The sequence below is a fragment of the Protopterus annectens genome, chromosome 4.part1 (assembly GCF_019279795.1).
Source record: "Protopterus annectens isolate FY-2018-M chromosome 4.part1, PAN1.0, whole genome shotgun sequence".
NCBI lineage: Eukaryota > Metazoa > Chordata > Ceratodontiformes > Protopteridae > Protopterus > Protopterus annectens.
The window spans coordinates 820,833,575-820,844,905 of NC_056734.1; the positions used below are offsets into that span (position 1 = coordinate 820,833,575).

Below are 11,331 nucleotides of genomic sequence, written 5' to 3' on the forward strand. Positions count from 1 at the left end.
TGCAGAACCTACTACATATATTGGGAAAAAGGTAGACAATGGATAATGCAATGTCAAAACTGCACTTGTATTTTTTTATCTGCATGCAGATTCTTCCTTTGCCAGACATGGAGATGGGCATCCAAACCTCTTGTGGTATTGTACTGGCCATCCTTCTGTTTGTTGTACTGAAACTGTCATCCATTTTTCTTTAGACGTGACTCTAATCCCTCATCTCTCTTAAAGCTTGGTACTGGTACTTCGTCCATCTCCAGATGTCACAATTGTCCTCAGTCTTTCTTTGGGCTCAGAATCAGTCATCCATTTCTCCTGGGGTATCATAATGTTCATCCATATTTCTATACATCATAAAACTGATCCATTTGTCTATGGGTATGGCACTGGTCCTTTATCCCTCTTGTTATATGGTATTGGTCATCTGTCTATCTCTGTGGATTGCAGTTATCATGTATCCTCTGGGTATGGCACTGGGTCTTCATCCCATTTGTGTATGATATGTGGACATCCATTCTTCTCTCGGAAACTGTGATGGACATCCTTCTCTGTGGTGGCAATGGTCCCTTACACCTCTTAGGGTGTGGCACTGAATATTCATTTTTCTGTGGGCATGACACTTCTTCCTCCTCCATCTTGAGGAATGGTATCTATGCATGAGATTTTTCCCTTGTCAGTACGTGGTACATCACTGGTAATTCATCCTACTGAAGCCATATTTTATTTATAAATATGTCTCAAAAAAGCGTGTTAGTCTTTTGTTCTTCTAGGCATCAAGAATGTATCAGACTTTTTTCTGTTGGTACAGACTTGGTCATTTAGCACTTCATCAAAGCTCAGATGCTTTGCACTTTCCTGTTACAGGGCACTTGTGATTTTGCTTGCATATATTTCCTATATGTTTCCCCTCACATCATTTCTGAGTGTAAGGGGTTCTCTGAAGCTGTGTTGCCATGTATCAGTTTCATAAAAAAATGTTAGCATGTATTGCCTTATAGAAAAATGTTTTTAAAGCCTACCAGTTTATATGTCGAAACTGTTTATTGGGCATTTTCATACATGTTTTGTTACACTGGGTTAAGACTTTAAGTCTCTATTTAAATGTGTAAACACCCATCCAGTTATTTAAATTATGTTTAAAGGAAAAAACATGAGTCACACTCCTTAACATGCAGGGGAAGACTGAGAAACACTGAGTTATATACCTGCCGCACTACAATGTTTTATTTATCTGTTGGTGAAGAAGTAGATCCCCTGTGTCTAATACTGGTAGAGCTACTAGACTTGCAGAGAAACAGGAGGCCCAGAACAACTAGGCCTCTAATAGTATGGTAAGTGAATCACTACATTTTCATTTTGTACTGGTGTGGTGACTATATAGTATAATAAGGGTGGGGCCTGCCTACCACAAGTGATGATACTATATAGTATAACGAGGGTGGGGCCGGACCACCACAAGTGATGATACTATATAGTATAACAAGAAGGATGGGGCCCGCCCACCACAAGTGATGATACTATATAGTCTAATGAGGGTGGGGCCTGCCTACTACAAGTGAAGATACTATGCTTTTTATTGGGAACATTTTTAGTGCACCAAGAATTTAGTACTATTTACTACAATTTGTGGTTTTCTGGCAAATAAATGAGGATTGAAGTCAGTAAATAATGGCATGTTTTTGAGTTTCAGACTTCATAGCCTTCAGAAAATGCAGGCTAATATAGCACCTTTTGTTCTAACAACTTTCTAAGTTTATAAGAGCAATAAGTCTCTTAATGCAACACACAACTGCAATTTTTCAACCAGTTTATGCATATATGCCATGTACTCTAATATGCATTTATGCCTTCTATGCCTTAATTACTCCAAACAACTGTGGGCAGAATACCATGAGGTCAGAAGTCGATATAATAAAAATAAATTATTCTATTGCATCACAAGATAAGCTCTTTCATCTTCAAAATGTCAGACTTCATCGGAACTATTAGACTAACCATATCATCTCTATTTAAAACCATAATCTCCCAACATGTGACATAAAAATACTAATCCAGCCGAGTAATTGATTAACAAATGAATAAAATCCATTAATTAGGCAAATTAGTAAATCAGAAATCCCCCCTTTTTTACACACACTACCAAGGGGCTTGCTCTATATAAATACATTATATATCAAAGTAATAAACCATACCTACCAAATACATAATTACAAAAAATGTTTTCATATAGAATGATATAATAATCACCTAAATAACTCGGTAAGATGGGCATTATAACTTGGCTGCCTGGATCTTCAATACACTAGAAATTGAAATAGTGTCATTCAATCCAGCGTATGTTCCAGCATCCAGTTTGAGTTGCCATAGTAACTGCTTATACTCTATTCTGGTTACCCAGGGTCCACCGCTCTGACTAATAGACACTTGATCCAGTACAAAAAAATCTAAATTTACTCGATACAAATTTTTGTGTCCCTGTATAAAGCATTATATTCACTGCTATTTTTGACATCATAAATATGCTAATAAATATGCATTTTTAAATAACTGTTCGGTTTTTCCTGCATAAAAACTTGGGCAACCCAAACAATTAGCCAAATAAAGCACCCCTTTACTATTACAATTAAAATATCCCTTGAAATTTATTTCTTGGTCTCTTGCAACCAAGTAAACTTTCTCAATAGCAATACATTAATGACAAAGCTAGACTAATGATGCCAGAGGAATAAATAAAACTTATTTGATATAAATATGTCTTAAATACATCTGTTTACATTTTTTATTGTAGGACTTGTGATAATTCATATGTTTTATATGTCTACTTAGCTTTAAGAGCTTAATTATGTAAGTTTAAATGTTAATTGGTATGTGACTGTAATTGGCAATGCCATCTAGCTGAAATATATAAAATGGATTGCACAGTCTCCAGTCTGTTTTTACAGTGAATAGCAAACTGTTTCACTCAGGATAACTTTGCAGTCTCTGATTCTACCACAGTACCCTTTCCTGTTTTAGAAGGAAGTCTACATGATCTGAATGTTGGCCAGTCTTATATCTGATCTTGTGACTGTCAGCCTCCCTCCTGCTGAATCATGAATTGGCCACTATCAAGCTATATGCCAAACAGAAGTCCAAAATGGCCTTTCCTTCTTTATTCCTGTTGCCCCACCCATGTGGACTGAGGTAGTCTTCATATACTGCTCTGTCTGTCCTGATAGGAGCATTTGTGTCCTCCATTATCAACACCAACTGCTACCTAAATGTACTCTTTTTCTTGCCACCACAACCTGCTGTACAGCATAGGCTGATATTTTAAATAGTGCACTATCTTTACACTGGAGACTGATCACCATAGGTATATCACTAATTCTGAGGACTCTTCTACAATTCCCACAACATTCTAGCCTGTCCTACCCTTGAGTAGTAGACTTTAGATCTTAAGCCAGATGGTCTTGCTGCACTAATCGTCTACCTTGTCTCCTTGATACACAAAATGTTCAGTCTCCTCCTTACCATCATGCAATCCACTCCCAAAGTGAGTCTTGTCAATAAACCTATATTCAGTGTAGCAATGCTTAGTTCATGTTTAGCAGATTGCTTGGTTTTTAAGCTATCCCAGATAATCCAGGCTAGACAACTGGACACCAGAATATATTTATATAGATAGATAGATACTAACTCTGAGACTGTGTTATCTCATAAAAACAGGAAATCCCAAACACTGAACCATCTCATTATTTAATGCAAAATCCTTAGAACTGCATGTGATCGACAGTAAGAGGGTCAGTATTAATTTAGTGATATTAAGCCTGCTGCCTCTCCCCAGCCGATATATGCAAGTGCAAGCCAGCTACTAACGTCTGCTTCCTACTACCTAGAAATAATGTATTCCCACTATAAAGTTCAAATTTCTATAAGTTGGGATGCTTAACCATGTAGAACAGAGGAAATAATGTGCCAGTTAGGATGGCTAAGACTGTTTTGCCTTAAATATGCAATGTAGTGTTTCCCTTTATCTGTTTCTCATTTCCCTGCACGTAATAATGGATACTGGTAGTGTCAAACCAGTCAAGTTCTCACGTTTGTGACAATGATAGATATCCAACCATCCAGTGCCCAATACTTGAAATGAAAAAAATATCCTTCTCTCTGAAACATAAATTATAGCTTCAAAAGAATTATAAAAGCCCTCTATGTATACATAATGAGTGTACCATGCCCCTTCAGGTAAGAAATTCTAGGTGATACCTGATCACATGAGACCAGCTACTTCATTTAGGGTTAGTGCAGGATATTAGATCTGAAAATTAGTGACAGATGCTAACTATGCCTACAGCTAAAATAAAAAAATAAAAAAAACTCATTGCAAACCTGGAGTGATGGAAATGATCCTTCATTGTCAGGTAAGCAGTGAAAATGACCAAAATAAGGTAAGGTGCCATCTCCAGAAGAAATTAATCTGAGTATGATTTAAAGGCATGAATAGCGAAACTATGACCATTTAGAAAATGTCTTAGAATGCCTTATAAGAAGTATCAGTATGGTTTGTGATGTAAAATGCTTGCAGCAAGGATTGTGTCAGTGTGGTTTGTTTTCATTTATATAAATGTATGATTGCCTATGTAATAAGTGATGGTTTAATAAAGATACATCTTGTTTACAAAAAGGCAGGAATTGAATAATTTATGTAGTATTGCTTAGGTTATATGATATATAGCAATGTGTGAAGTATAATGTTTGCTATGTTAATATAGGTTGATTAGTTTTATATCAATGTAAATATGTCTACAGTATGTTACAAGTGATAATTCAATAAATGTGTTTGAAAAAAAGAATGCCATATAAGTAGCTGGGTTCTTGAGGATTGGGAACTGGCCATTGTGCAGCCACTGTAGCGAGAAGGGTGTAAAAGGCAGCTGGATTACTACAGGCAAGTTAGTCTTACATCAGTAGAGATTAACAGAGTAGGCACAATGGAGAAGAGTGTAAAGTGCTACCACAGTTTTGATTAGTGCATCATTCGCACATGGAATATATTACGACTGACCTCATAAACTATAATATCAAGAATCTTTTTCAACTTCATCACTAGCAGCTTGGCTTTATGAAGGATCAATTGTATTTACTAAAATGTGTAAACTTCTTTGAATGGGTTCTGGAGGATGTAGAAGGTGGCAATGTGGTACACACAGTGTATCCTGATCTAGCCAAGAACTTTGACACACCATCCCCTATACTGCCTACATATAAAAGTTAGATGCTTTAAAAAGTATTGACCAATATGTGGTAAAATGGACAGCAAACCAGCTGAAAAGCAGAACCCATAGTGCAAGTTGCAGGCATCTCATCAGAAAGTATGAAAAAGTGACCAGTGACCTCTCAGGTCTCTGAGCAGAGAGCTAAGACTTCTTATTACCATTGCTTGTAGATGACTGCAAACTGGGAGTTGTTATTAAGTCACCCTCTGGCACTATACCCTCCAGAACAAACTTTCCCTAGTAAAGGTTTAGTGTACTAAAAATGGGCTTGATATGCTAAGAAGTGCAGTATTGCTTTTGGTAGAAAACTGCTCCCCTTATCATACTGTATAGACTACACATGACTACCAAAAATGTAGTCAGGGATATATGAACTTAAGTTCATAATTCCCTCTCTTTTAACCATGTGACCAAGTTGGAGATTATTTTATTTATCACAGCTAGATGCCAAAGGAATATCTGTATGATCTAAAGAATTAATCACACCCTTATACTCAGCACTGATCGGACCAAGTATCAAGTACAGTTACCCCTTTCAGGGTGTATTTCACAGGAACCTACATTTTCACCCAAAGATAAATAAAAAGTGTCAGGACAGATTTATAACCCACTGCCTCCTGAAACGCTGAAATAAACTTCCCACACATGTTAAACAGTGCAATTCACCATCTTCCTTTAAACAAAACCTAGATAACTGGATGGGTATTTACACATTTACTCTGTGACTGACTGGTATAGCCTTCCTGCAGAAAGGAGGGGCAGCCTGAGGTTATTGGCAAGGAGTAATGGTTATAACACTCAATGGACTTCAAATATCTATGAATCTATGGATCTATGAATGAATTTGACTGATCCAGTTTGCTGTTAGAGAGCTAGGTATCAACTTCAATTAAATGCAGCAGCTCAGGCAACAAGCCATAATGGGGTGTGTAAAATGCAGATATTATGGGGTGTGTACAATGCAGATATTAATGTGTTCTCACAAGAGTTGTGAGCATGAACTTGAAAAGCAACTGCCTTACAGACCCTCACATGTAGCAATATCTGTGCTATACATGCCCACAATTGCCTTATTGAATTCATAAAATGGGCATTTGTTTGTCTTTTCCTAAGTCTGAATTTTGCATTTAGTAGTTAATGTATGATAATTGTGTGTTCTGTAGTATATTTTAATGTAAAATGCTCCACTGACTATTTTAACTAACTGACTGCTATGTGGGGTTAGAACTTTTAATTATGAATTATGTGGAATTTTAAAATGAAAATTTCAGGGTAGTCTTTTATGGACCCTTCCATCAAGCTGCTGTGTGCTACTGCTCAATTTATTTTATAAATTTTGTTTTTCAGTTGTTTTTTGCAAATCACATTCTGGATCCAAATTTGTGAACTGCATTTTGGATCTAATGTGCACAAACTCATCGCCAGGGTTCGGTCAATGCAGGTCCAATATGTGAGCTCAGAATATTCAGCTTTTATGGAGAATTATTAAAATAATGCTTAAAAAAGGAGAATGTTTATTTTAACTAATTGGTTGCTGTTCAGGGCTATAATGTTTTAATTATGTGGAATTTTGATAAGGAATGTTCAAAAGAATCATTTTAAGAACACTTCTGCCAAAACTGTTGTGTACTATTGTGCAATTCCTTTTGTAAATAGTCTGTCACAGCCGTTTTCTTAAATAACATTTTGGAACTGAGTTGTATAAATTCAGTGCCATTGTTTAGGTGTTAGCGGTCCACAGTCTGAATATCAAAAATATGAGCTCCAATCATTATGTTTTGGAATTTATTGAAAATGTTGTAAAAAATATCTTTTGTCATATTTTCTTGGTTTTCTAGTGGCTCAATCATGCTTATGGTTTCTGGATAAAAAGGTTTTCTTTTTTATTTTATTTTTTAAAGATATGTGATGTTGACTGTGGTGTCTTAGTGCAGATCATTTAGTGGTAAGAGAAAAAAATGTTTGCCAGTGTGATTTCAAGGCTGTGAGGGAAAAGTGATGTGCAACTGAATGAGAGGTCATAGTGGTCCATACTAGTTTGCTGCTGACTATGGATCATATGTGATAACTAGCAGCCTTACTGGCCAGTTTTCCTTGGCCATTAAATACATGTATTATATTATATTATATTATATTATATTATATTATATTATATTATATTATATTATATTATATTATATTATATTATATTATATCATATTATATTGTATTATATTACTGGGAAAAGCCGAAAGAAGAAGATTATATTATATTACTTTATATTATTTTGTATGCAGTAATCTTTGTAATACATTGATACATGGATGATTATGCTTAGGGTGTATGTAGTCTGCCTCTTTGGACCTATGTTGACTACCAGAAAAGTATGGCAAATAAGTCTGTTGCTCAGAAAAAAAAATCCTGTCAGAAAACAGTGTAATCATTGCTTTACTGCTATGTATTTTGTGATCACTGCCCATCATGGAACCACTGACTGGGAAAATTAGTGAAGCCTGCTGCAGTCCACTAAAGCACGTTTATATTTTCTCAAAGAAGAGCGTGTCTGTTTCCTAATATGGTTTCTCAATCTAATTTGCAGCAATGAAAGGAGGCGAGTGCTCCTGCATTTTTTAAACAGCAGGCATTCCTGTTCCCTTTAAAGTGTACCTTATTTTTTGGAGCCATTCAGTATTCCATAGTAACTGTAAACCTAACCTGATTACAAAGACTGGGACAGTTCCTTTATTTTCTGTTGTTCTGAGCACCTCTAATACAACTGCATTTTCTTAAATATGCTGACCTGAACAACATGACAGAAACTGAAAGCCTCTTCACGGTAAGTGGAAACACAAAAGAGGTAAATCTGAAACTGGTAGGGGTAACATACAGTAATAGGTAAGAACACATTCTGTCAGAGAGAATGGCAATGTGCTATGCAGTTACTGATGTACGTAACAGCAGTACATTGCATTGCAGTGTTACAAAAGAGAAAGGATCACCTTCATGAGTAAGACTGGTGTCAAAGCGCAAAATGAAACAGTGATATACAGAATAAACTGTCATACTGTCTATGTGTGGTTACTAACCAATGAACAAATGAAATAGAATGAGGTCTAGTTTGCTGACAGCAGAAATATTTTTAAAAAGAAGGCTATGGCCTGGGATTTAAAAAGTGATGACTATTGCAATGAGATGAGAAAGGATAGACATTTCCAGTTATTGCAGAGCCGGTGCCTTAGCAGGCTACTTAGCTATATAAGAGATAAGGAAGGCTATTGGTGAAGGAAAAGAAAGTCTGAGATAAAAGGCAGTAATGAAGTCTATATATTAGCATTTCATACATTAAATTGTGTATTGCTACTGCTTAAAGTGTGTTTGCTTGTTTACAGGGTGGACATATGGAGAGCGTCTCCATGACAGAGAAAGAGGCTGGTTCAAAAGTTCTGTTGTGGAGATCATTCAGAACCCTAAGATCCGAGCACAGAACCTAAGGGAATGTTATCGTGTGCACAGCAGGTCGGAAGTAGGTGACCTGAAGAGAATGAAGAAGAAGAAGATGGGAAGCAGAGATTATATACAGTGACATCAGTCATTACTGCCTCCTTGCAGCAGTTTCATTCTGGCTGCTGCGAGTACAGAATCATGTAGCTCATCTAGAAAGAAAGTTTTTCTCAGATGTAGGACTGAGCTGAAAACCCTTCAGTGAAGCAAGTGCAATCTTTCCTACACTCCCATGAAAGCAGCCACTGAGAAAAGTCTTGCAATGAAGACAGAATGTGCTGTAGGAAGGTCTTCAGAAAATGCCAGAACATAACGTTCTTCATTGTCTGTTGTAGAAGGAAAACATTTCTTCCGGTCATTCATTATGGACACTTCTGCTATGTCTTCATTTTTGTTTTCAATATAAATGAAAAAATAAAAGATATGGCACACAGCAGGTATGCATGAACATTTTTCTGCCAAGTGTGACAGTTTTAAGTAAGAAGTAAATTAAAAGAGGAGTTAGAATTCTCCTAACAACTCTTCCCTCACAGACTGATGTGTTAGCAGACCAGCTAACATATTAGTAGAACTGCAGTAATGTGGTGTACATAGAAAACAAGTGCCACTGATTACAAATACCTTTTTCAAAAACATGTCCCGGGGGAAGGAGACAATGTATTTGGTTGTACTTGGACGTATGACATATAAAGTCAAGCACAAGCCCATTTCATCCAGTCTGCACTTTTCTCAGAGCTGTGTGGCATTTTGTAATGTACCCTGATACGAACCTTTAGGACTCCTCTGTACAGAAGACAAAAGTAAAGAGACATTTACAGAAAATCAGCTGAAACCCATCAGGGGCATATTTAAGGTTGTGCTTATATTAAAACAAGTTTCATTAACTTTTAATTTGGATTAATTTATATGTATTCTAGATACATTCAAAGGCAGATACGTTTCCTTATGAACTGTGAGAAAAGTGAAAGAAAATTTTTGTATGAAAGACTTGGTATTGGTTAGCAAAATTAAATGAAGCACTTTAGATGTAAAATGTTTACACGTGTGTGTGGCACACATGTAAATAAGGAAGAATCAAAGGAAAAGAATTACAAACAATCTATCAGTGCCAATGACTGACCCAGTTATATCTTGCTAATGAGGTCAACTTTTTCAGAAGCTTGTAGGCTCAAATCTGTCATCAAATGCTTTGGGTATCATCATCCCAGTAGTGAAACTGTAATGCATCCTGAGTGGAAACTTCACACAAATAGTGTGCCCATGGAAGTGATTGCCTATACATAGTCTGCCTAAGTATACTGACAGGCCCCTGTATAACTGTTTCTTCCTCCTAGCACTGTGTTAAACTGAGGTCCTTTCTGCCAGTTCTGATGGCTATTCAACTACTAAAATCTACTAATGGTTTGTATTACTCAAAAAAGTACTAAACTGTAAAGTCAACACTGTTTTCATTATACAATCGGTTCCTTTAGCAGAAATGTGCAAAATATTTGGAAGACCCTTACTTATGTTGCATTACAAGCTTTATTGGCCACTGCTGTTTTTAAATTCTTAGCCATGTTTTTGGCTTAGTTGGAAATATTTTTACTTTTGATTCACATAGTTTTGACAGTGATCAACAAAATTGTATATGCAACTGAGACATTTTGCACCTTAAATAAATGCTCATTCCACTATTTAGTGTTTCCTTTCCAGAGTTATTTTATAGAAACAAAAATAAATGTTTTAGAATTTCTATTTGTTTATTTCTTATTTGTTGCTGCAGGGATCACTGGAAGACATTTTATTGGTGAGATGCAGTAAGGTGCATGCAAATATAAGGCATTTTCCATGTACTTCAGTCTGACATTATGAACTTTTGAGTGATCAAGCCAATAGATTACATGAGGGGGGATATATGGGATATTGCCATAGACACAGTTCAAACTGCATTTGTGTGGTATTACAGAACAGAGTATTTGTGGGAAAAGAACAAGTGCAAAATATGCGTTTCCTTTCTTTGCTAATAAAAAATGTATAATGCACACGTAAGTGAAATACAGCACATTTGTATATTGTTATATGCTTAATATTTTGTGCACTTGTACTGCCCTAAAACATGTCTTTATTTTGGAGATATTTGAATTTAATTAAAAATGGGAAATGTGATTTTTTGATACTTTTGCCCCTTTACAGCCGAGACATTGTGTATTAAACACGACTCATTTGATAAATGAAGTTATGCTGAATCCGTTGTAATTGCTGTACTTTACAAACATCTTTTCTTTTAAAGCTATTCAGATTTATTTCTCAATTTATTGCATTAATGAGGTGACAACTTAAAATGGAAACAGGCATAATTCTGCTATAGAAAAGGCTCTTAATCAAACAAAAGCAAATGTTTTAAAGTTCTAAGAGGTGACCTGCGTCTGCCATACAAGACATTCTTCGACCCAATACTGATTGATTTACTGCACATCACCAAGTCAAACTGTTTCACAAATATTCAATCTCGGGATATAAACCTCTTCTGCAATATGAAAAGAATGGTTTGGAGAGACAGGTATATCTCACAGAGGATACTGCTGCTCTGGAACACACTCATTGTCCACATAAAACA

The 11,331-nt window shown here is 36.0% G+C and overlaps 1 protein-coding gene across 1 annotated transcript in view; it reads left to right on the forward strand.

Moving 5' to 3' along the window:
* Positions 1-10,949, forward strand: part of NGEF (neuronal guanine nucleotide exchange factor) — a 760,193-nt gene extending 749,244 nt beyond the window's left edge. The window contains exon 16 of the mRNA XM_044070587.1: positions 8,621-10,949. Coding sequence (XP_043926522.1) covers positions 8,621-8,814 — 194 coding nt within the window. The 3' untranslated portion in view covers positions 8,815-10,949. The remainder of the gene's footprint in view (positions 1-8,620) is intronic.
* The last annotated feature ends 382 nt before the right edge of the window (positions 10,950-11,331 follow it).